Source organism: Micromys minutus, assembly GCF_963924665.1.
Source record: "Micromys minutus genome assembly, chromosome: 6".
NCBI classification, from domain to species: domain Eukaryota; kingdom Metazoa; phylum Chordata; class Mammalia; order Rodentia; family Muridae; genus Micromys; species Micromys minutus.
In genome coordinates, this window is record NC_137975.1 from 18024618 (window position 1) to 18050563 (window position 25946).

The window sequence follows — 25946 nt, forward strand, 5'->3', positions numbered from 1 at the left end:
CATGTCAGGGCTGTTCCCTGACTGTGTTCCTGGACTGGAGAAAAGGAGAGGAGTGGTGAACAGTGGAGCAGGAAGGCCTTCCTTTGTTCCTGAGTGGGTGTGAAAGGACCAGTTCCCGAGAGCTCCTGCTGCCGTGACTATGACCTTCTGCACTGTACCTTAACCATCGAGCTAAAAATAAACTCTCCGTGAAGTGACTTTTGTTAGACTATTTTGTTACAGCAACAGGAAACAAACAAAAACTAAGAAACACCTCATAACTGGCTTTCCTTTTGGATTCATTAATTGCTTCTATTTTGTTTCTTATGATTCCAGAATTAAGGTCGGAGCCTGGGACTCTCATCCCAAGGGGAAAAATGGTGGAAGGAAGGATGGTGGAAGGGAAAACTAGTTCTTGAAAGTTGTCCTCTGACCTCTGACCTTTGACCTCTGACCTCCAGAGACATGTAAGCTGTACTATGTGTACAATCACCACCTCCACTTTAAATAAATAAATGTAAGTTTTAAAAGTTTTTGGAAAGGATGAAACAAACTCAGTTTGGGCTATTTGGCACGTAAGTTAGGATGGCTGTTTACTAGACCCTGGTTTTCCTAGGTGGGTACAGATGCCCAGCGTCACAAGCAGGTACTGCACAGCTGCGGTTCCAGCAAGCAGAGGCCATGTACATAGAATAAAGACAGCCAGCTTTGCCTAGGTGGTCAGTCCATTGCAAACACTGGAAAATAGTGAATAAAGGCATTTGCTGAACTATCATGAAGACCTGAGTTCAGATTCCAGCATCCATCCATGTTTAAAGAAGTAAAAAAGCTAGGTGTGGCCATGTATGCTTCCACCCCTCCCCCACAACGCTATGGGGGATAGAGCCAAGAGGATCTCCAGGGCTGGATGGTGGCCAGGACCAGTGAGAAACCATACACACACACACACACACACACACACACATATATATACATCTATATATACACACATATATAGATGCATACGTTTCTCTCTCTCTCTCTCTCTCTCTCTCTCTCTCTCTCTCTCTCATTGATAGTTTTTTTTCTCACCTTTTGGCCTGTAGCTTATGTCCTGAATTCTGTGGCCATTGACACCTTTCTAGTGACATCTGCCACTAGAAAACAAACAACTTAAACCAAGGGCTTCCTTCAGGATCGACTGTGTGGATGTTCGCTGTGGGTAATAGGGAAGTTATAAGGTCTTTTTCTACAGTATGGTTTGCAGTAGAGGATGCAGTAAGGCGAGAGACAGGACTTTGAAAAGGGAATATGTGGCTGCCATCTTGGATGAGCACATAGACAAGAAGTGGTGTTTCTCAGGAGCATTCTTCTGACTGACTCCTTTTCTCCATCACATCCCTGGTTGTGAAGCACAGCCCCCAGGTAAGCAGCGGCTTTGAGAATTCTGAAGAGGTTCTCAAGGCATGCCAGCATCTCCCATCATGGGTGCCTCGAGCCTATTTCATAGAAGAGGGCTGCAGATACTCAAAGGGCAGAAGATGCTTGGCTCAGTTAAAATACAGTGCAAAAAAAAAAAAAAAAATCACTCATCAAAACCATTCAGAGCCATCTTGGTTGTGGTATCATTAAGTTTTATGTTGTCCTCCTGCATTAAATCAGAGGAATACCAGATGCCACAACAATGCTCGCTAGGTTTTGGAGGGTGCATTATATGCTTGAGAGCAGTTACATCTTAGACTTCCCAGAATAGTATTTTTAAAATACACTCCAGCCAATAATGTACTATAAAGAACAGCCACACACAAAGGGTCTGAAGAGATGTCACAGCGGGGGAAGTGCTTCCATTGAAGTGTGAGGGCTAAAGTCTATCTGCCAAGCACACATGCAAATGTCAGCAGGGCCGAGGAGGTGTTGCCTGTTTGTAAGCCCAGCTCTTGGAGCCAGAGATTTGAGATCTTTGGACCAAGTTGTCTAGTTGGAATTGGCGAGCTCTGGGTTCAAGTTAAAGACTCTGCCTCAACACATATGATCAAGGAAAACATAGATATTAACCTCTTGTCTCCGTACATGCAAACATGCATTTATAAAGACATGAATATCTTGTACACATAACAAGCACCTATACATACTCACGTACCAACAAATGTGAATATGTTTGTATACATACATATATGCATATCACACACACACATGCAAATAATAACCCGCACACACCCTCACATCATAGCTTAGTGGTATGGTGGTTCCCTAATCAAGCTAGAGGTTAACAACAATACACTTCTGTTCCCTAACCATGAAGAATTGTCTTCTCCATGGTTCTGTCTTCAGTGCTAGCTTCTATCCATTGTTCTGCTAGGGAGTGAAGTGAAATCACTTGTTCTAATGATCCATGGAGTTCTATGGGCACCTTGTTGGACTGAAAAGGAACAAGGTTCACACAATGTCACCCACCCCAAGATGGTATTTCCCTTGTTCTCAGCAACCTTTAAATGGCCAAGTCCCTATTTGACCTTGGAATCAAAGCAATGGCTCATTTCTTTTTCTCAAAGTTCTGGTTCCACTTTGGGGTGAGTTTTAAATTTTAACTCCCGAGTGGGTGGGATTCTACCTTTCAAAAGCCTTACTAGCTGGAGTGAAGTGGGTTCCATCTAACTCCCTGCTTCATCTGTATAACATCCAGGGTCTTTGCTCAGCTAGCCAGTAACTAAACTGCTAGGGGGCAGGGCGGTGTGTGTGTGTGTGTGTGTGTGTGTGTGTGTGTGTGTGTGTGTGTGCATCCTTCCTGTGGAAAAATCTTGGCAATTTGTGCTTGGAGTTTGATGCATTAGTTCTAAAATTAAATAAAGATCCTATAGCGTTCTTCAAAGAAATATGGTGTGGCGCTATGACAAAACACATTTTTCAAGTTCTGACCTCTGGGAACTTCAAGTAGCTTCATATTTCAGTCTGACATTGCTCACAGGCTACTGTCGAGCTGCTGGAGCTGGGGCAGTTATCCATATATTGTTTTCACCACCCCAATGAGCTTTTTAGTCCAGGAAGGTGAAAGGCATAAATAAAATAAAAATAAAAATAAAAAGGAAAGCTACTGATTTACAATAACTTCTTCTCAGGAGTCCCCTGGAAAGAAGCCCTGGCAATTAACTCTAATGAGGTTAAAGTAACTTCCAACTCTTCACATTCTCAGAACTGTAAAAAGTAAATCTATGCTAACCAGTGTGAGTGTGTGTGTGTGTGTGTGTGTGTGTGTTTGTGTGTGTGTGTGTCCGAGGGTGTGTAGCACACAGTGTGTTACATCAGCCAGGGTCTTTTCCTGTAATTTGACACTCTCCATCCCCGACCCTTGGGGGGGAAGGGTCACTTACCCGAACTTTGCTCCATCACTTCCTTCTGACACATGTCTTGAACGTTCACGGTGCAATTTACAATGAACTCAGGGGACGAGCAATCGTTGTTCAGCTGGAATTCTTCACACTGGTAGCATTGAATTTGCAGCGCCAGCCCTGTGGGACAGATGCCGTGGGGGATCAGAAGCACTGGTTAAGATCTGGCTTGCATAGAGCACATCCTGGCTGGCCAGTATCACCCTGTACTGCCCCAGACAACAAGGGCTTCTGGTCTCCGCATCCGCATCCGGATGTTCAGTAGGGCTGGAGGTGCCTGAAGCCAGCAGGGGGCGGCGGCATCTGTTCCCGGGGTCTAGGAGGATAAAGTCCTGCCAGAGACCCTACATTTCTTCTCTAGACACAAACAACTCCCGCTCTTGTAACACTCCTCAGGCCTTTCTGCAAGAAGTTGCAAAGAGACCGGTGAGAGTTCAAATCTCAGATCAAAGTAGTGGGGTACAAGCTTGAGCTCCTGTCTGAACCTAATTGTTAATTGGTTACAAATTGGTTAATTACTATTTTGGCACCGTTCATAATTGCATTGGCTGTCGCCTTTTAGGTTATATTTATTTAATCGTGTAAGTCAGCGATCATGGGCTGAGGCTCTGATGTTTTCTTGCGACCACTCTGCAACCTGGGTGGGGAGGCGCTGAATGCTAAGTGCCCTCAAGTCCTCCAGCTCAGAGTCCCTACTTGGGATCAGTGACAGGGGCAGCTGCTGCTGAGGGTTGGAGAGCACATAGTGTGAATGCATATGCTGCATGTGCGCGCCCTCCCAGGGACAGCTACGCTGCAGCCCTTTTAGACCTGCCTTTTTTGTCCCCCTTTTAAAAACATGGCTGTTAGAAGAAAAAAAAAATCTGATAGCTTAGAGTCTGTGATCAGGGGCAGTTACTTACCGTATCTTCCTAGTTGCTCTCCTCTGATCTGGAGCTTCTCTTTGGACCGCAGGCCCCTTCCTAGCACCCTACCGATCGCACAGCTAGCTAACTCAGCTCGGGAGGGCAGCTCCCCCGTCCCCAGCAGCAGATTGTCCGGCGAGTCGAGTCGCTTACCTGTCCGCATCGCCGCTCCCCGGGGTGGCCACAAACACTTGATAACTTGACTAGGTTGGAGGCTTGTCGCCCCTTTTCCTGTCTCGTCCAACTCAAGGACCCTCCCCACTCCCAGCTCTGTATCCCCGACTGTGTACCCCACGCAGCTGCAGCCAAGAGTCGCGCCAATCTGCCGCTCTCCGCTCTCCTGCAGCGCGGGACTTGGAGAGCGTCCCAGTCTAGCGCCTTTGGTCTCAGTTTCCAGCACCAAACTCCTGCTGGGTAGCCCCAGCGCAGCGCGGACCACAGCTGGGCGCACTGGGGCTTAGAGCACGGACGCATGGCGAGACGGCATGAGCGTGTCTGGCCAGGCGGCTGGCCTCTCCATCTTCTTACCTGGAAGCCAGAACAATCCGCAAAAAGTTGCTGCGATGCCGAGAACCCACATCCTCCGGGATCGGCAGGGCCGGGAGCGGGCAAGAGCATCAGAGACCGTGACCGCAGCGGAAGCTGTTCCGGCCGCGGCGACTGTAGCTGCCGAGGCTGCCGAGGCTCGCGCTGCTGCCGCCCAGGCGACGGCTGCCACCGAGAGGAGCCGCAGGTGTCGCCCGCGGCGCCCGCATCGCCCGCGCCCGGGGCTCCCAGAGGCTGGTCCCAGGCTTCTCAGGTTCGCGTTCTCTGGGGCGGAGCGTAGCGCCTCGTAGGAGTTGGCTGTTGAGGCTTGTAGAACTACTGGCGATGTGGAGCACCCCAAAAAGTCTCGCCTCTTCTGCCCCCACTCCTCCCACTCCGGGTACCACGTGACGGCTGCTGAGTTGTGGTGGGGGTGGAGGGCGGGGAAGGCTGGGACTGTCTCTCTACTGTCCCCACCCCTTTCTGTCACCCTTTTAGCCTACCTCCTCTGGTTCCTTGGAAAGGAGCGCCTGCTGGGCTTGGGAGTAAATTGACAGAGGTTAGGAATACGGAGGTGACTAGGGCGCAGCAGGTGCCATTAGGACCTGTCCTATGCGAACTCGGAGACCCCGGTGCTGGGCTGGGATTGATACCCTTCTCTCCCAGGTGCTCTGTTCCCTTCCGGTGCTAACCAGTACCCCAGCAACTAGATCGCGCCTACCCAGCACAGCGTCTTCTATTACTCGCAGCCCTCTGGCACTCTGGGTGATTGCCTGGGATAAGGTGAAGGGGTGTCTCCGGGCACCTGGCAAAGTTGCACGGTAGGGAATTCCCTGCGGCGTCCAACGCAGCCGCGTCTCTTCCTGAGGGAAACCCACCTCACCTGTCACCTGGGTCTTCTGGCAGAATGTCTGCGAGTGTGATGGTGACCTTACCGCAGCTGGCTCGCTTGACCCCAACCATCCTCTCCTCACCTGCTTGCATGCACCGCTGGGGGATGCATGGACTCAGCCCCGGTCGCCTAGCCCAGAAATAAAGCTACCTTGGGCAGTGGACACCGGGATCTGTGCGCTCACTGAAAAGCAAATGGGGCTGACTGCTTCTCCAAGCCACCAGCTATGAGTATACACTCCGTACGTACAGCGCGAAAGCCTGGCCACTTGGCCATAGGCGGCCTCCCTCCTCCACTACTTCCCTTCCTGACAATCTTAAGTGACCCACCTTGCGTATTCCCAGGACACCACGGTGCTATTTTTCCTTCTTGGTGGAGCTTTGTGGAAGGCTGTGCTGTGCACAAGAGCTGGCAGCCTAAGCTCTTGGTGCCCCCGCCCACAACCTCCCGCGCGCGTTTCCACCCACCCCCACCCCAGATTTGGGATTTGGGAGCCTCAGTAGAAACCGGTGGCTAAGCTTCACTCCTCTCCTGTGGGGTCTTCCGAGGGGAAGTGGTCTCTCAGCTGGGATGTGATCATTTATTTCCCTACCCTGCCAGCAGAGCAGGTCTGGAGGAGGCATAAATGACTTTCTGTAATTCCTTTGCAGAGATCGGTCCATAGCCTTCTCAGGCTCATTCTCCCCCACCCGCTTCCCTTCATTTCTCCCTGGTTAGTTCCTTGGGGGAGACAAGGATGCTTTGACCATTACTCGCTTTTCTGAAGCGTGGATCTTAGCAATTGTTTGAATTACTATTACAGTAGCGAAAGGGTCGGCTTATTTATTCCTTCAGAGAAACCTCTCCTCAGAGCAAGCGTGAGACGCGATTAAAATAATCACGGGGACCAACCGCTCCTTGAACAAAGTTCTTTTCTGCTCTTAGAGGGTGTAATTGTGATAAGACATTTATTCCGAAATGAAATGAAACAAAGGGATATTTAAAGTCTGGAAGACAAGGATGTCTTTACGCAGCTTGCATTTAAGGTGATGAAATCCAAATACAACAAATTGCACAAAGACAGTAACACTGGCCATACAGTACTCTAACGATACAAGTGTGCTAAGGCAACCGCACAAATCCTACACACAGCTCTACCCTGCCTCGTCTGCAGGCTTCTGTACAGAAGGAATTATAAATAGTTCACGTCTAGAAAAAATACACATAACCTTTAAAATAGAATTTATCCTCCCATATAAACAGTCTTTAATAGAAAAAAGGATATTAAAAAGTAAGAAAGTTTCATAGCACCGACCATTCACTTATTTTTATAAAGTAGATATGGCAAATAGAGTACCTAAGGTTTTAATAATAATAAAAAAGCAGGGAGATTTTAAAAACCACAACAACAGTCAGACTTGTGAGAAATGCAGTAGAGAGGATGGGAAATGTTGGGCGTGAAGCCTGCTAAGATCTGCTCCCTTTGGCATCATCCAGTGCCGCCTAACCAGGGCCCAGTCCTAATTCTACAGCAGAACACCAGTATCATTGCAACTGGAGTCTTCCTTGAGACAGCTTGGAAATCGGACCACCCTTCAAATTGCAGTGGGGAGAGAGACTCTGAGAAACAAAGATGACCTCAACCCCTCTGGCTTTTCTGCCTGACGCACTCTCAGATTGACACAGTATATGCAAGAATGATTTGATGACTGAGATGATTATGTTCACAAAATCTTAAGTTGGAGTTTTTCAAAAATATATTATGAACTTCTAGAACTCAACGCATCATTTCAAGAGCATGGCGCCCACTCTTCTTATTGCTATCCTTCTTCCCCTACAAATATAATTTCTCCCCCCCCAAATTTACAGCTTTTATACAAATACTCAAAAAGTGCAAACATTGAGAATTCTCTATCGTATTTTGCTTTTTTAATCCTCTTGAAACACAGTAAGTAGAGGCAATCTTTGTCTGTCCGAGAGAGAAGTAAACGCTGGTGTGCTGGCTGTTATCAGCTTCTCTGGAGTTAGTGCTCCTGCATATCTGCCTCCGGAGTCTGTTTTCCCAGTACAGTGTGCACGAGTCTCACTGAGGGATGTGCCCCTAGGTGTCGTTGGAAGCTTGACTTGCACACGAGGAGAAGCTATCATACAGGGAGTCGCTCAGAGACTCCACGTGGTCCACCCCAGGTCTCTCCGAGTTACTCAAAGACACTTCTGTCTTTATGCCTTTCTCTTCCTTTTGTCTTTCAACCTCACTCGGAGACTTCTCTTTTTCTAATAAAATCACAGTATTGCTGTTAAATTTATTGAATGGCTCCAGGGAAATTTCAGATAATCTATTCTCAGGGTCTTCTTTTGTTTCTTCAACTTGTTTCAGTTCCTGCAATAAAAAGGAGGAAAATATTAGAAACATAATTCTTTGAAAAAAAATCAATTTATCCTATCTGATATTCAATTATTGTCTGAATAAAGTACAGTTTAAAGGGACAGAGAGAACCTACAAGTCCTTAACAATCTTTTAGTGTAATTAAATGCAATAATAAAGCTAATTTTAGGGATAAATCAAGACTTTAATCATTTTAGTGAGATAAATAGATCCCAATTTGCAAACCAGTTAAGTGCCACTTAATTCATTTTAAATGGATCCATTTGAAATTTGCTCAGGTAGAATGTCTTATTTTTTCTTTATCAAAAGTTCAAATCCCTCTGTTTTCTTAATAAATATTACTTGTACTTTTTCTAAAAAGGATGTGGATTGAGTTTCAGTCAGAAGTTATAGTCTTTTGGGGAAAAAAGGCATAAAATCTGTTAAATTGCCATAAAATTTGAGTACATATTAAGCTTGTTAAGAATATTGTCATGTTTCAATTTTGTCCCTTTTAGGTACTTGAGATATTTGAAGGAGAGCTCAGAGTCATTGACTACAGATTGCAGAAGGGCTAGAGGCATAAAAACCAAGTAATGGGTCTGCACTTTAGTAACCCTTCCTTCCCAGAAGGTCAAGCTATACCAATTTATTCGAGGATGTGATTTTCTTCATAGCCCGCTTCAGGATTCCATAAAATACTATGGTTATCCTAGGCAATCATTGTAGGTAGTTGGGAAGCTTGAGTGTCTTCAGTTGCTCAAGCAGCTGCTCCAGTTGGGGTAAGGACAACGGGAGGTAGGGACAACAGAGGCAAAGAGAAGATTGACAGTGGTCAAGTGGCTAGAGCATCTCCCTCCCATCAGCTGTTCTCCCTTGAGGCAAGAATTCAACTATCACAGGGAAAAGCAGCAACGGGCCTTAAATATGATAGTAAGACTCACCAGCTAATCCTCCACTAGGTCAAAGGCACTTAACAGATTCTATTAAGCTTTCAGAAAAGTGAACATTTCATTTCTATTTAGTTTTTGGGTTCATGTGCTACATTTTAAGTTTTATTTGCTTTTAATTGATATACAATAGTCTTAGCTATGAACAACACACATTGTCATTTTCACACTTATGTCTCAGGCTGGGGAGAGGGCTCAGTCAGTGTATTACTTTGCTGCAAGCATAAGGACATGGGTTTGATCTTCAGAACCCAGCTTAAAAGAATGAGTGTGGTGGTACACCACAGTAATCCAAGTGCTGTGTAAGCAGAGAAAGGAGGCTCTTTGGCCTCTGTAGCCAGGCAGTCCAGCATACTTGGTGAGTCCCAGGTCAGGGAGAACATGTCTTTAGAGAAAGAGTATACCCCAAATCAAAAGTAAAACAAATAGACAACATGGACCAGTACCAGAATAACATTTCAAGTTGTCTTCTGGCCCATTCTCTCTCTCTCTCTCTCTCTCTCTCTCTCTCTCTCTCTCTCTCTCTCTCTCTCTCTCTCTCTCTCTTTCTCTCTCTCTCTCTCCTCCCTTCCCCCTCTCTTCCCTCCCTCCCACCCCCCTTGGTATTTCGTGTGTCCATTAACTCACACTTTAGTCACTGTAGCAAGAAGTCAAAACTCTTTTCTATAGCTATTTGGATATATAGTCTACAAAATAGAAACAATACTGCCAACAAGACTCATGTTTCTAGGAATACAGGATCAGAACCCATTCCTTTTGTGTCTCTAACGTTGTCCCTGCTGATGAATGCTCAGGATGAGGCTCAGCCTGATAGTCACTGGGCTGCAGCTTCTCTGCACAGCAGAGAGTGGGATCTGGTGTCAAGCTTGCGTTGGGTGTGTTGAGGTGGGGGTGGGGAGCTTCTATTTTATTTTATTATCTTAACATTTTGTTACCCAAATCTTTCATTTCAATGATCTGTCAATGCCTCTTAAATACATAGTTTCTTCTCCTACTCTACTCCAGGCCCCATACACTGGACTTGTACCTGCCACAGGGACAATGATGGAGGTGGACAAATCAGCCAGGGCCTGGATACTCTTCAATGCTAAGTACCCATCGGAAAGAGAAAAGAAATATGGAGTGGACGACCTTTGGTGTTCTGAGAGCCAGTGCTGGCAAGCTCTTTAATGTGGAGAATGGCATCATTTCACGGAAAGATTTTGGGCATGTGCTTTGAGTTACTGCTTATTTAATTACTCAGTGTCGTGGGGCTGGTTTTCAGTCTCAGATGGTTGCCTTGAAACCATGGTGAGGGGCTGATCCATAGATTCCTAGTCAAGCATAGACAAGGATTCCATTCAGTAAGACATCACGCAAATGCTTTTATTTATGTTCTGCTAAGTTTTAAGCCTTTGATTCCTACCTTCGGAGTTAATGGCACAATATTAGCAAAGGGCAGCAAGTAGGATGTGGCTTGGGGAGAGTAAATGTTTATTTCTATAAGAGAATATGGGTATATGTTTGCACTTTAGGTGAATAAAGGACCCTCCTTACAGTTTCTCATCACTTGGGGGTTACTCCTTTTCAAAAATACATGTCCATTTTCCTCTTCTGTACTTGGTCTATGTGGACCTCAGATTCATTCAACAAACACTTATTAGAAAAGCTACTCTAAGACAGAAGGAAGCTAATACATGTGAGGTGGGTGCGACCTGAGGGTCGAGCCTTTCCCAGGTGTAAGTGCCATGTACATCCTCCTTCAGGCACAGATGGTGACAAGGTAGAATGTTTGTATTCACTGAAGAAAAGTCTAGAAACAAAGCACCTGCAGCTCTAGCCACACAGAAACTACTTAATGTATTTTCTTTAGTGACATAGTTATTGGTAAGTTGCTGCTATAAACATGTTCCCCCATGTGTCTTTACACACCCCTATTGAAACCCAGTATGACACACACACACACACACACACACACACACACACACACACACACACACACACACACAAGGTAGGATTTTAGTCCATGACAGTGGTTCTCAGAGTTCACTGTCCAGACTGTCAGAAGCCACTGTACTATCAAGGAGCTTGTGGAAAATGCAATTTTATGTTGTCCATCCAAACCTGCTACATCAGACATCTCTGGGGTCCTGGTATATGTTCCAAACAAGCTCACAGTATGATACTTACACATGCCCAGTATGCAATATATACATGTTCTAGCTAGTTTTGTGTCAACTTGACATAAGCTGGAATCACCAGAGAGGAGGGAGCCTCCACTGAGAAAGGGCCTCCATAAGATAGTTTTGTAGACAATTCTGTAGGAGATTTTCTTAATCAGTGATTAATGGGGAATGATGGGCCATTCATTCACCTCATCAATAGTAGCCCTAATAAAGACAGCTTTAAAATAAAAGAGTGGCAAGAATAAGCTATTTATGTATGTATGTATGTATGTATGTATGTATGTATGTATGCATGAATCTATCTATCTGTCTGTCTGTCTGCCTGTCTGTCCATCTATCCGTTTGTCTATCATCTATTTCTAGAATTTACCTAAATAATCATGTGTCTATCATCTGTCTGCATATGTGTCTGAAGGTCTGACTCTGGCTATGAGATTTTGGAGAAAAAGACCACTCTAAGAAAAACACCCTTCTCACTGTAGATAAAACATGCAGATTGCTTCTTACCTCAACACAATCATAGCAAGAGACAAAAATGGCCACTCTTAAACCTAACCTCATCATGGGAACCCCAGGAAGTGGTGAAGTCCAGGAGCATGGGCTGTGTCTAACGTCAGAAATATGTGTCCAGAATTTTTCATTTCAAAAGTGAAACATTAATTAAAATTATATAATCTTTATTCATCTTACCATAAGAAAAATTAAAAAAGAACAGTGGCATAAATAAAGAGAAACTGCTCGTGCACAGCACTGTGCAACATCTGCTTTGTCTGAGCTTGCAGATAATGTATTATGCTGTACACTTTTCTCTTTGTCTGTTTCCTGTTCAATGCTTTATTGGCACATACTCATGGCACATAGTGATGGGCTTGAATGGAGACATTTTCATGCAGGTGTATCTTTTACTTCAACCATAGTCATCCCTGCTCCACCCTTTTCTCCACTAACTCACTATTTCCATTCTACTCTCCCATTTTCTTTCTGGTGGAATTTGTAGGATCTCTTATGTGTAGGATCAAATCATATGTGAATAGGAATAATTATATTCTTTTTTAATTCATGCTTTTTTATTTTCCTTTTCCCGTCTTACTGCTCTAGCTAAAGACTTCAAGCATTGTATTGAATAAATATAGAGGAAAGGGCACCTTTGTCTCGTTCCAGGTTTTAGGGGCAGGGGTGTAAGTTTTTCCTTATTTAGTACTGCATGTTGAAGTTAATAGTATTTACTTGTTATTTAAGATTTATTTTATTTTTATTACGTCATATGTGTATGTGAACATGCATGTGTATGCACACACATATGTGCAGGTACTAAGGGAAGCCAGAAGAAGGTGTCAGATCCCCTGGAACTGGAGTCACAGACAGTTTGAGACACACAGTAGGAGTACTGGGAATTGAACTCCCCAACAGGAACTGAGCCAACTCTACAACCCCTCTGTGTTTTATGTTCAATAGTGTTTGCTCTGTAAAATTAGATATGTCAATGTTTGCTGTGTATATGTTTAGAATTATTTTATTCTTTTGATAATTAAAATTTAAACCAATAGGAAGTGATAGTCGTAATCCTTCCTTATTCAGTAATTAGATTCTAACGTGGCTACAGTTGCATTTTTCTAGTTTCATTTGCTTAGAACACCCTTTCCACCCCTTCATTCCAAATCTGTGTTTGTATTTGCCAGTGAGGTGTGTTTATTGGAGGCAAAAATTCCAAAGTCTTGTCTTCCAGAGGAAGCTATTTGTAAAGCTTTCCACTGAATTGTTGGTTTAATTAAGCTTAATTTTCATTTCTAATATTTCAACTTGAGGTTTTCGTCTTTTCTATAACAACATCATTGGATCTCTCTTTCATGCCCTGTGTTGATGTCCTCATCTCAAGATTCTGTTTTATTCTATTTGAATTCATTCAGTTTATTTCGAATGCTTCCTGAAATTGTTCAGTGTTCTTAAAATAATTCATTTGATTTCTTAGGTTGCATAATTTGCTTTTATTGGGATCCACCCTTGCGGTATTGGCCATTTTAGGAGTCTTCTCTTTATGTTTTGTGTCTTGCTGTGGGGCAAATGAACTGTGGCACCCATCAAAAGAACTAGTAAGATATAGTAAGCACAAACCCTGTGAAACTCAGAATTAAGTATGTAGGCATGGAGCTAGCTCTACGATAAACTACCTGTTCTGGAACTAGAAACCATGGCATCCCACAGAGAGGATGAAGGTACTCCTTTCAGAAAAAGGTACTTAATCTCTGATTCACTCTGAGTAAGGTGAACCAAATTTGCCACCAAATAAAGCAATTTGGGCAAGTAAAGACTCTCTCTTCATCAAGGACCACAGTATAGCATGGGGGGGTGGGAGGGAGGTGGAAGGAAGCCTTCATTTTAAAGACCTGTACCTAAATTCCCCAGAGAAATTCTTTATCTCCTAGTCCCTCCCTACTCTCAGCACATCTGCCCTCATCTTTGGCTCCAGGATGCCCTGAGTTGAAGCATGGACCTGGGATGCTCTTCCCCAACTCCCACGGGTATGCCAGCTGTGCCTGGGTACACAGGTGACTGGTACACAGGAATCTTCTCAGACCCTTCTGTTTTCCATTTAGGAAACACAGATCTTGGACCTCCATTAGGAACTGTGTTCTGCCTCCCCTGAGCAGCTTGCCAGAGGTGCCCCAGACATCTCAGTGGGGAGGCAGACTCAGCATCGTTCCTCTAGAATTTGGACTCTGGGATTATGTCACTGGTTAGATTTTTTTTAAAGCACCTGTGTTTTTCAGTTAGTATTTTCTGCAGTGTTCAAGTGGGATCTGCTTGTAGTATGTTAAAGTATTGTTCTTTCCCACTGTACTGAGATGCAGTTCAGCAGCTAAACCTGCCCTCTACACTCTGGCTCTGGCATGGTCTGCTGCACTTCATTAACACTACAAGAGTAGAAATTAACTGCAGAAACAATCCAAGAGATGGAGGGGGCCTAGAGGTTTGGGCTACATGAACTATGTTTGTAAGGGTGCCCCTCAGATTTATAGAAATACTTAATAGCTAATGGATAAAGAAACTCTGACCAGACAATCAGCTTGAAACTACCAGCAAATTCAGCAACAGGTGAAATTCCTTGTAAATTGTGTAGAGAGCTCCAAGGCTACCATTTTGGCTAGTGGTGGTCACTAGTGTTTGGATGGGCTTTGGGGTGATGTAGCTGCTTTTGTCATTCTTGCTTTTATAAGCAACCCCTCACCCACACTCCTGTTAGTAACTCTGAGAAAAACTCATTGGCACACCAAGTTAGACTTTTAGTACAATTGTTACTTTGGTCCGTCCCTTTCTAGGGTGGGTAGAAATGTGTGTGTTAAATCATCCTAGGAAAATGTCTTTCACTTAGCCACCTGTCCCTCCCCCTGATAACTTTCTCCACAGGGCTTAGCCAGATACTAAGTTGTCCACATTTTCTCATTTTCCTTCTAGAATCTTTAGTTGTTTATGGAGACTGTGGCTTCTTCTTGCCTCTGCTTAGGAAACATGGAAACAGGCTAGCTACTATCTTGTCAGATGACATTTATTTATTGAAGCCACATTGACTTAAAATTTAAAGAGTGACAAAGGTCAAAGGGTAACGTGCTAATTATCAACTTGGCAAAGGGTAACAAAGTAGCCACAGTAATGACAGCCCAACTGGAGCAGACTTTAATCATTTGTATAATCTTTTTGTATATATAATGTGTGTACATATATATATATATATGTGTGTGTATACATACATATATATATATATATATATATATATATATATATATATATATATATATATATATATATAATGTGTGTGTGTACACAACACACATGTAAATGCCTTGGATGCCAGTTTTTGACTTCTACCTTTTAGGAAATGAGGACCCTTTGTTGTTCACTGATGCATACAACAGGACTGCTGGCTTGGAGCTTCCGGGGTTTGTCATATCTCAACTTCCAATTTCACTATAGAAGTCCTGGCCTTACAGGCACACTGTACCCTGCTTGGCTTTATATAGGCTCTGGGGATTTGAACATACACACTCACATTCACTTAGCAGACTCATCACCTATGGTACCATTTCATTATCCATATTTATTTATTTGAGACCAGGTCTCAAAGTGTAACGTAGTCTGGCCTGACTATGTAGTATGTAACTTATTATGTTGTCCAGGTTGACCTCAAACTTGCTGGAATCCTCCTCACTCAGTTTCCAGAGCACTGAGATTATAACAATGAGCCTGGTTCTCTAATTGCTTCTATGTGGAGGCTGTCATTAGCATCTCTATTTATAGCCACCAGGCTTAAGGAAGTTTAGGAACTCATTTAAGGTCCTGCTGTAGTGCTATTGGAGTGTGGCAATATGCTTGCAGAGCCCTGGCTCTTAACATTCACCTTGGAAAAAGCACTTAAGTTTTAGTCAATTGTGTCTTTGAGATTAACACCTAAAATAGGAATTATAGGGCAGGAGACAAAGAGCAAATGGTGTTCCTCTAGAGGACCAGCGTTCAGTTCCCAGCACCCATGTCAGGTGGCTTACAACGGTAACTCCAGCTCCTGGGGATCTGATGTCCTTTTCTGTCCTCCCTGGGAACTGTATTTATGTGTACATATGTATACATAATTTAAGACAATATAAAAGAACTAAAAATAAGAATTACAGAAGAACAATGATAAAGATCAACCCAGTATAGATCAATATTCAACAGCATTTTGTCAGTTCCATAAAACATCCCATTCCTTCCTATGTGCTGTATTTCACTAGAATTAAAATAAAATTATTGCATGAAATTTGTCTCCTATAGGTGGCAACAGCTGTATGAGTGACTCTCTTGTTAGGTCTTTCTGCTCACTTGGGAACAAAAGTAAACTAAGCAGACAGGAGAAAGACATGTTCTCAGGGTAGAAAGAAGCATTGTTGAACGCTCATGTAGTCTTTTCTTGTTTTCAAGGCAAACAGAGACTTCTTAGCAACAATCTTAGCAAGGACTCTAAGGAGTGCTCCTGAAGTCTTTTGAGAATCACACTGAAACTAATTTAACACCTTGTTACCAAAATGTGATAAATTAAATTTACTGTATTGCTGATTGTGCATAAACAGTCTTATGATTATGACTCACAGAAGAGACTTCACTAGTGAGTGTGCTTTTGGTCAGATTGTGAGGGATAAATAGAATTAAGATACATAAAGGAAAAAGTAAGACAATTCCAGGATGATGCCATGTAACATGCTTCTGCTCTCCCCGTACACTGTTCTGTGGTTTCCATCAGGTCAACATATGGTCCGAGACTACATCTCTTGATCTAGTAGAATCTGTAGTGGACAGACTCGGTATAAAGCTGGAAATACTGCCTGAGTTATGCCAAAGAGAGTCTCGGCAATCCAAGCAGATTCTCAGAATTATCAACACAGTAGGTGAGATGAAATGATTTCAGTTCCAAATAGTTTCCCCTCTAGGCTCTGACAGAATTCTAACATGAATACGGAAGGCAAGGGAGGCCAGAGCCTAATGTACCTAATATGGGATATTTATGGAACCCATGATTTGCACAAATTTAAGATTCAGATGAAACTTGACCTGTAAATTTAGTTTTCTTTCTTTTTTAACACAGAAACACATAGCATATGTTTTTCCTGTTAATGATACTCATGTAAGAATCCTTGCCTAGAGCCATACTGTTAATATTAGGAAGGATGAATTGAAAGGTGAGACAAACTCTGGCAGCTCTGAGGATACACGAGGAGAGACTGAAAAACTCAAGGGATTAAACCAGAAAAAATATATATCTATAGCATATGTCAATACCTAATGATGGATCTGTCTGTCTGTCTGTCTATCACCTTCACCTATTATCTATGTCTACCTACTGTCTACTTGTTCATGCTAGCATTCTCTTCTAAGAGATGCATTCATGTTATATTCTATAGCTAAAACTTCTCTTACCATGAGAAAAATACACAGTAAGCCTATAAAATAGCTAAATGAATTATCATTATAGGATTAAGGCTATTTTGTCATTTTAACTAATTTTTTTCGTAGGTTTTATCTTAAAGATATCATACCTACTGTAAAATGTCAGAAAGCTGTTCAAAGCCGCTGCGGGAATTCAAATTGAGCTTCTTTCCTCAGATGAGCACTAGCTCAGCACCAGAGTCCTTGGCCCAAATTAGTGCAAACAGGGTCTTAATTAGATCCTGCATCCCCTAGTTCTCTATTGCTATAGAGATTCACTGTCAATCATCCTACAAAAACACATGGTAGGCAAATAGCTTTACTTACTAAGTATTTTTTTTAGCTATGTGTCAAGTACTGTGTGACTTTATTGCATGAATTATCTCATTTTATCCTTAAAGCAATCCCATGAGAGAGTTTGATTATCAACTCCATTACACAAATGGAGAAATCCAAACCAAGAGGTCTAAATACTAGTCCAAATATGCATAGCTAATCTGCCAGAGAGTCAGGAGTGGGAAAAAAGCAACCTGAATACAGGATGCAAGACCTTGATCAGTACACATCATAGCCTAGTGTAGGACTGCTGACGTGGTGCTAATTAGCTGTGTAACCTCTCGGAGACTCTGGTTCTTTACATTAAAGTTCTTTTCAAATCTTCCCTGTCTATAATACTATGGGGCCGTAATTGGGTGCCCTATGTACATCTATTACTGTTTCAATAAACAAGCCTAAGGTTCTCCCCCACACCTCATCTTAGTTCTTAGCCACTTGGCAAAGTGAAAGGCTAGCAGTGGACTCCAATATCATCTTTCTTAGCAAGAAAGCTTCGGCCTAAGAATGAGGTTTCCATCTGTAAATAGGTGAACTTGCTCAACTGGTAGGAAGAAATGAAGAGCTTACTAGGCAAGTACACACACTGGAGGAGTTCCATCTTCCCCTCTCACTGAGAAAAGCTAGCCAAGGTGGCACATGCCTGAAATCCAGTACTGTAGAGGCAGAAACAAAAGGGTCTCTGAAGCTCATAAGGCAGGCAGCCTCGCTCAATCAAAGAGCTCTGGGCTTAACAAAAGACACTGTCAGAACAAATAAAGGCAGGGAACAAATGAGGAAGAATCTTGAGGTTGACCTTTGGCCACTATATGCACATATACCCACATGTGCATGTAAACACACACACACACACACACACACACACACACACACACACACACACACGGTAAAGTATAGAAAGTGTCATCTTGGAGATGGGAGTGAACCTGCCCATAAACTTCATATCACACACAACAAAAGAGAGTGTGCTTCTGACATCTAGTCCAACCTGAGTGAGATATGGATTGCTAATGAAAGGAGTCACTCTTCCCTCCCTTATGAGAAATGCACAGTAAGCCCAGACAAAAGGCTTTGAAACATTATCCTCAGCAACTTTCTTTATTTGGAAGACCATACCCAAACTTACGGAGCTATGTCACCGTGGTGCCCCTCCACCACCAGGGTCCTGTCCTGAACTCACTACGCAGTATGTATTTAAGGCTGGCTTTAAAGTTGCCAGGTTGACTTCAAACTTGTACTTACACTGCTTCAGGCTCCTGTATGCTGAGATTATACTGTGCCTGGTTCTTCAGGGCAAACAGTCATCACACATTGGGGCCGAGATGATAAAGATAATTCTGGGACTGTGGTAAAATGGGTTGGGAAGAGGAATCTCTCTAGATGTAGACGTGGGACAGAGGTGACTCAGCAGATGTAGAAGAAAAAGAGCTTCCATTTGGAAGCAGAAACGTCAAATAAAAGAGGCTGCCTAACCCAGGATTTTGGTATTGTATTATTCATATTATTCCCCCCAATCCCATGCCTTTTTTGTTGTTGCTAGGATGAAATACCTGACAGAAGCAACTTAACAGTCTATTTTTATTCACAGTTTGAAGGCACACAGTCTACCATGGCAAGAAAAAGTATGCAGTTAGGAGTAGAAATTGTCAGACTACATTGCCCATGTTGTTGGAAAGCCCAGAGCAGGCAGGAGGTATCTGCTGGTGGGCTATAAAGCCTTAAGGCTGTTCTCAATGATCCATTTCCTCTTGCAAGGCTCCTAAAGGTTCTCCAGCCTTTCCAAAGAGTGTTATGAGCTGAGGATCAAGGGTTCAAACATAAACCTTTGGGCAGCATTTCATATTCTAACCACAGGACAGACAGGCTTGCTGCTGAAGGTGAAATTTTTTTCCACCTTGCACATTGGGATGAGAGACTCTGAGTAGAGTTTTGTTACCTTCTCATGCTTCTCATTTTAATCCAGGTCTTATAGTAGAAGTTTGTGTGTAGGTAGCTTCAAGTCCATTTTAAGTGACATTTACTTGGGAAAGGCCCATCTCCAGGGTAACATGGCCATTTCTCTTAGCTCAGAGGCACTAATAAATCTATTCCATAATATCTCTTGTGTTGTATTCCTGATAGAGCTACCTTGGAAGATTTAAAACAGCCAGGCAGACCTTTGGTGAGCTCTGGAGACCCCTCCATGCTTTTCTCAAGAGTTGTGGTGTTAACCCTGTTAACCTGGTCAGAATCCAGCATGGATAATTACACTCTCCCTGAATTACATTCTTCTATTAACTCAACTGTACACATGACTTCACTTGCTCTCCTGATAATTTAGCATGACCTGTTGTAACAAGGAACTGTTCTCTCTGTTCAACCCCAGGCAGGGATGTGAATCAGCACTTAGGGGCCATTGTTTTCTTACTGGGGTCTTGCTAATTCTTTAGCATCTCCCATGGAAACTAGTTTGATTAGGTAAAAGAGTAATCTTCAGCTTAGATGTGCTTTTATGACTGTGTTAACTCCATTGCTGTCTTTGACTGTGATCAATGGTTCCCAATGACCTTTGCAGGAACTTTTGAACCCAGAGTGTGCAAAAATGAATTTTCAAAGAAAAAAGAAAGTGAAGAGAAGGTCAGTAAGAAGCAGCTTTGGATTGGTAGGGAATAGTACATCTCATGGGAATAGAGGTATATCCACCAAACACACACACACACACACACACACACACACACACACACATACACACACACCACAGAGAGGTCATATAGCCACTTAAAGGCAAGAAAATAGGGACAATGGAAAGGCATTTTTGTGAAGATATGGTATCCTAGTATTTTTTCCATTGGTATGATAAATACCATGAAGTAAAATAAACTTGGTAAGGAAAGGGTTTATTTGGCCTACATGATCTGATTATAGCCCATTACTGAGGGACAACAAGGCTCGAGTTAAAGTTGCAGCACAGGCAGGAACCAGGAAGGAAAGCTGCTTACTGAACTGTTCTCCAAGGCTTGCTTCTACCATGGCCTCCTGTACAGGAGTAGCACCAACCACAGTGGGCAGGGCACTCACAAATCAATTAGCAATTAAAATATACAGTGCCCCACAGGTATTATAGACATGCCCATAGGCCAATCTGATGAAGGAGTTTTCTCAGTTCAGGTTTTTTCTTCCCAGATGTCTCTCGTTTGTGTCAAGTTGACAAAAACTAACCAACCAGAAAGAAATGCATTCTTAGATAGTGTAAACTAGACAAAACTATACTCTTCACTATACAATAAAAAGAATATCACAATCTTTGTTATGTCAGAGAGGTGACTTGGAGAGAGGGAAGGTATACTGATGGGCACAACTGGAGTGAACACAGAAGCATGCTTGCCATTTCTAAATGATCCTGGGGATATCATCTGAAATGCCCATTTGAGAGTGTTTACTCTCCTATCCCCACTCCTGGTAGTAGATACATCCTCAAGGAGAATTTAAAACATAACTTGAGGCTGAGGAAATGGCTCAGTGAGTAAAGTGCTTGCTATGTAAGCAAGAGGACACATTTATTTGGATCACTAGCACCCACAGAAATGTAGGCCTACCTGAAATTGCAGCCTCAAAAGGCTGAGATGGGATCACGAGAGGAAGTTGGCTTGCAAGACTGGCTTCACCAGCAAGCTCTGGGTTTGACTGAGATGTCCTGACTCAATCAATAAGGCAAACAAGCAACAGAGGATGATTCCCACAACAAACCTCTGATCTCCACACCCAAATGCCCATATACTCACACTTCTGTACAGTGCATATAGACATAGGAATACATACTACACATAAATATAAAATAGCACAAGTGTTTCAATGCATCAGATTTCATGAGAATTGGCCAGTTTCCCCAAAAGTTAAATAGGCAACTTGTATAAGTAGCATAACTAAATGAAACATGCTTCTCTGTATTGTTAGGATACTTTCTGTACAGAATGGCAACTAAAAAACACCCAGGAAAGAGAATGGAGTAAACACTAAACTAAAAGCCTCTGGACTGGTCTATTTATGTGTCAGCTGATCACAGTGTTAACATCAAGATTGTCTTCAATTGTGAATGGGTTGACATACACACACACATATACACATATAAACACATACACACATATAAACATACACATTGCATTCACACATATATAGAGATGCATATATATATATATACATACACACATATGCATGCATATACTCACATTTATACAATATACATGTGAATATATACATGTAAACACACATGTGCACACAAACACACATGTACATATATACATACATACAAACACATCTGCATAGTAATACATCCACAGATATGTGCAATCACATGTACATACACATATAAATACACATAGATATAGGCATACACAAACATACCCACATATGCTACTTGCTTGATTTCAAAAACTGATTAGATTCTTTTTTCCTTCACACTTCTTTGAATCACCCTGTACCTTAAATACAGTTATATACCTGTCCAGCCAAGGTCTCTCTGGCTTAGATGGGTACCTTTATAGCAAAGAAGGCCTGCAGATTTTGCCAGGAAAATGCATATGGAGGGCACATGTGTGTCTTCTCATCCCTACACAGATATGTTCTATTTTGCAGTTACAGGGTTTTAGAAAAGTAAAATACATTTTTTCTTGAATCAGGTAAAAATATATGTATATGCATATGTATACATATATGTGTATATTTATATATATGTAGATTGTCCTGAAGCTGCTTGTATTTTAATGTTAATTCCACTTCCCCAAGATGGGCTACCTAGTGAAGTACTCTTGAGGTGACTGAACCTTCTCATTTTAATTAGTAAAATAAAGGAAAGCCAGTGACTGGGCAGGATGAGGGAGGTGGAGAGGACTGAGAGGTCTGAGGAGGTCAGAGGACTGAGGGTGGAGGTCGTGGCAAGATGGAGGTTCCCAAGAACCAGCTATACTCAGGTGATATTAATTGGTGTTAAATAGCTATGAACATTAAGGATCTTATAGGTCTAATGTCTCAAAGAGAAGGGCAATTTGTATCTTTGTCTATTTGATGTAATCTTGTTGTGTAGAGGGTTTGTGGATTGAAAGTTGAATATATAAACCTGTATGAAAAGCTATTGGGCTGTAGAGTTGTATTTATGTGGGATTTTGAGGTAGAGAAACGCCCTGGGACAGAGGCAGAGAACAGGTGGTAGAAAACTGCTAGGGAAAGGAGTTCCATGGACAAGTTGGGCCATGGTGGCAGCTCAGACCAGGTGCCAGAGGTGTGTGTGGCTCCGTATCATGTGTGCAGAAGTCAGAGGTCATTTTGTCTTCCTCAGATGTTCATCATCTTATTATTGAACAAGGTCTCTCACTGAAGAGAGACTGCTGACCAGCCTGCTTTAGGGAATCACCTGTCTTCTCCAACCCTCTGCTGGGGCTGTAGACACATGCCATGGCATCTGGCTACTTTTTAAATTTTTATTTTATGTGTATAGGTGTTTTACCTATGTGTATGTCTATATATCACATGCATGTCTGGTTCCCACAGAAGCCAGAATAGGGTATTGGGTCACCTGGAACTGGAGTTACAGGTGATTGTGAGCTGCCATGTGGGTGCTAGGAGTCAAACTTCAGTCCTCTGGAAAGGGTGGCCAGTGCTCTTAATAGCTGAGCCATCTCTATATCTACCTGATTTATTTTATATGGGGATCTGTGTTCAGGTTTGTGCAGCAACATGCCAGTGAATAAACCATCTCTCCAGTCTTCATCCCACAAGGAGTTAGTTGGTATTGCAACTCAAGGTCATCATCTACAAAGTTTATACTCAAGAACTATGCAATCATGTTCACACACACACACACACACACACACACACACACACACACACACAGCGTAAGTCTTGTTATTTAACAGTTTTGGATATTGGGTCTAGTTCTTAGCTATCCCTGTCTCCCTATGGCTCACTAGAAATAATGAGACAACCAGAAGTTCATTCTAACAGAGCAGGGAGGGGCAGCCAATGCACCCTAACCCCCAGTCCACCAGTCACCTTTCAACAGATATGGTATTAAGTGGGACTTCAGCCTAAAACTCATGCAGGAGCACACTGAGCTCCGGGGAGGTGAGGATGTCTGCTTTACTCTCGTGTAAGCTATTCACCTCCTAATGCAGTTGCTGTTTCAGTTGAATGGCTGGTCAGCTTTTCCTTTGCATAAAATCATTTGACATATCGAATCCTGAAAGCCGGGGCAACTCAGAAGTGACACTAATTTATTGATCTTTCTTCTAAGGAGAAAACTCCCTGGCAGAAATTATTCTAAAGATTCAGACGCTATTGGCTCTTGTTATATTCTGAAATTCCGGACACTACAGCCAGCACAAAAGGTTATTGAAAAGAGCAAACACATGGATACTGTGCGCACATTGGCTTTACCCTTTCCCTAAATGTACCCATCAAGTAGCTTTGGCCAGCCTCAGGCAGTCTGCCCAGGATCAGAGTCATATACTCTTCAGGCATTGGGTGTTGTTCAAGTTGGAATGGCACACCGATGACATTCTTTAAGGTAACAGTAAGACTGACAGTGAAAAGCTACAAATATTACTAGTGTGCCAATTTTAGATATTAAACTGTAGGGAGATTAAGCTATACTTATCTTAATACCAACTTCTAGCATCAGGTATCACGTGACTGCATCTTAACACCACACCGACACCATCCTCTACAGCAATATCCTCTGATCTGTGAGAGATAAATGCTAAACTTCCCAGTGTTTAAACTGCCCAAAACTACATATACTACTTAACTTTATATAGAACATTATTATTTCCATCCATATATGTGATATATTTCAGTTAACAAATTAGGTACAATGAGAAACTAATAACATAATATTTATGTGAATATAGTCTCTTATAAAACACCTCATTGTATTGCACCTGCACTCAAAATAATGAGAAGTGATACAATGTGTCTGTGATGAGATTAGGTGAAAAATGATGAGAGTATTGTGCCACATAATCAGAGTTGTAAGCAAGCTGTAACTGAACATAGCACACTGATGATGTGACAGTTGATCTGATAACTGAGATGGTTAAGGAATGAAATGGTAGATAGTTTATACACTATGGATATGCTGGATGGAGTGATGGCTCAGAAAGTAAAGCATGAGTAGTGTATTCAGTGTGGATGTGCTGGGTAGAGGAATAGATCACATCCTGAGCCGAGTTGGGATAGTAAGAGATTTCATCATGCTACTTAGAAGAGTGCGCAAACTAAAATCCACGAGTCCTTTATCTGTGAACTGTGCTTGATGGTGGTGTTATTTTTCTTATTGCTGTGACCAAATACCTAATAAGGAGTAATGTGAGGGAGGAATGGCTTATTTTGGCCTCTACTTTGGTTTAAGAAGAGATATAGTTCATTATGGTGGGGAAGATAGGGCAGCAAGAGCATGAAGTTGCTGGTCACATTGCATCTGCACATAAGAGGTATTAAAATACAGGAAATGAGGTTGTCAAACCCCAAGGTCTGTATCCAGATATTCCCTTTCTCTAGCTAGTCTTCACCTCCTACATGTTTTAAAACTGTCTCAAACAGCAGAACTAGCTAGTTATCAAGTGTTGAAATGTGCCTGTCAATGGAGGACATTTCACATTCAAACCATAGCATATAAGTAACTGAAAACATGGGGGGGGGGGGAAGCAAGCTATTATGAGTAAGGAAAGACCACTGTATGTTCATCCAGCCAACTGACTCCTACATTGTCAAAAGGAGTCTCTTCATGAGTCATCTTAGATCTTAGCTGGCTTAATAATATTTTATAATCTGTAAGTCAACTGAACTGCCTGTAGAAAAAAAAACTTTATTTTTTATCTCAGATGCACAGAACAATTTAATTTTTAAATTAATGTAAAAGCAAAAGGCGCCCTGTTCCCAGTGAGGTATGTCTGCTCTGCATGACTGTGTAAACACAACTCAATTGCTGTGAGAATTAAAGATGGATCAACAAAATCAATAGTTAATTGTGTTACTCAGGGTTTTTCATTTCAGATCTAATCTGTAAAGAAGGTCCAGGGGAGGTTTGCTTTTGATTTTCTTAAAATATTATTTAAAGCCCTCCTGTCATGCCAAAGGGTTCACAGGGGTCTTCACATTATTTCCATAAGTTATTTGGGTTATAAGTAGTCAAGGTCATATTGATCGCCTGGCCTCTCCTCCCGGTTTCATTTTAAAATTGTGTATCATTATTGGGCAAGCTGCCTTGTACTTAGGCCAAACACACTTTATTGTAAAAATAACACCACATAATATATGTCTAGGTACCAAACATAGTGTATTTTTGCATGGTAGATGAACTTTATTTTATTTTTTTCATTTATTTATTTTTAATTACACTTGTATATCTCTGTATGCATATGTGCACTTGTGAGGACAGTCCCCAATGAGGCAGGAAGAGGGTGTCAGATCCTCTGCATCTGGAGTTACAGGTGGCCTTGAACTGCCTGATATGGATGCTAGGACTGAGCTCAGGTCCTCTACAGGAGCAGCAGGTACTTGTAAC

At 42.4% G+C, this 25946-nt stretch overlaps 2 protein-coding genes across 2 annotated transcripts in view; both read right to left on the minus strand.

Annotated features, from left to right (window-relative positions):
- Positions 1-5004, minus strand: part of LYPD1 (LY6/PLAUR domain containing 1) — a gene marked incomplete at both ends in the record, with an annotated part of 39041 nt that extends 34037 nt beyond the window's left edge. Inside the window, 3 exons of the mRNA XM_080918327.1 lie at positions 3327-3464; positions 4778-4807; positions 4911-5004. Of these exons, the coding sequence (XP_080774453.1) occupies positions 3327-3464; positions 4778-4807; positions 4911-5004 (262 nt within the window). The remainder of the gene's footprint in view (positions 1-3326; positions 3465-4777; positions 4808-4910) is intronic.
- Positions 5005-7746: 2742 nt separating this feature from the next.
- Positions 7747-25946, minus strand: part of NCKAP5 (NCK associated protein 5) — a gene marked incomplete at both ends in the record, with an annotated part of 755695 nt that continues 737495 nt past the window's right edge. The window contains one exon of the mRNA XM_080918408.1: positions 7747-8025. Within this exon, the coding sequence (XP_080774534.1) occupies positions 7747-8025 (279 nt within the window). The remainder of the gene's footprint in view (positions 8026-25946) is intronic.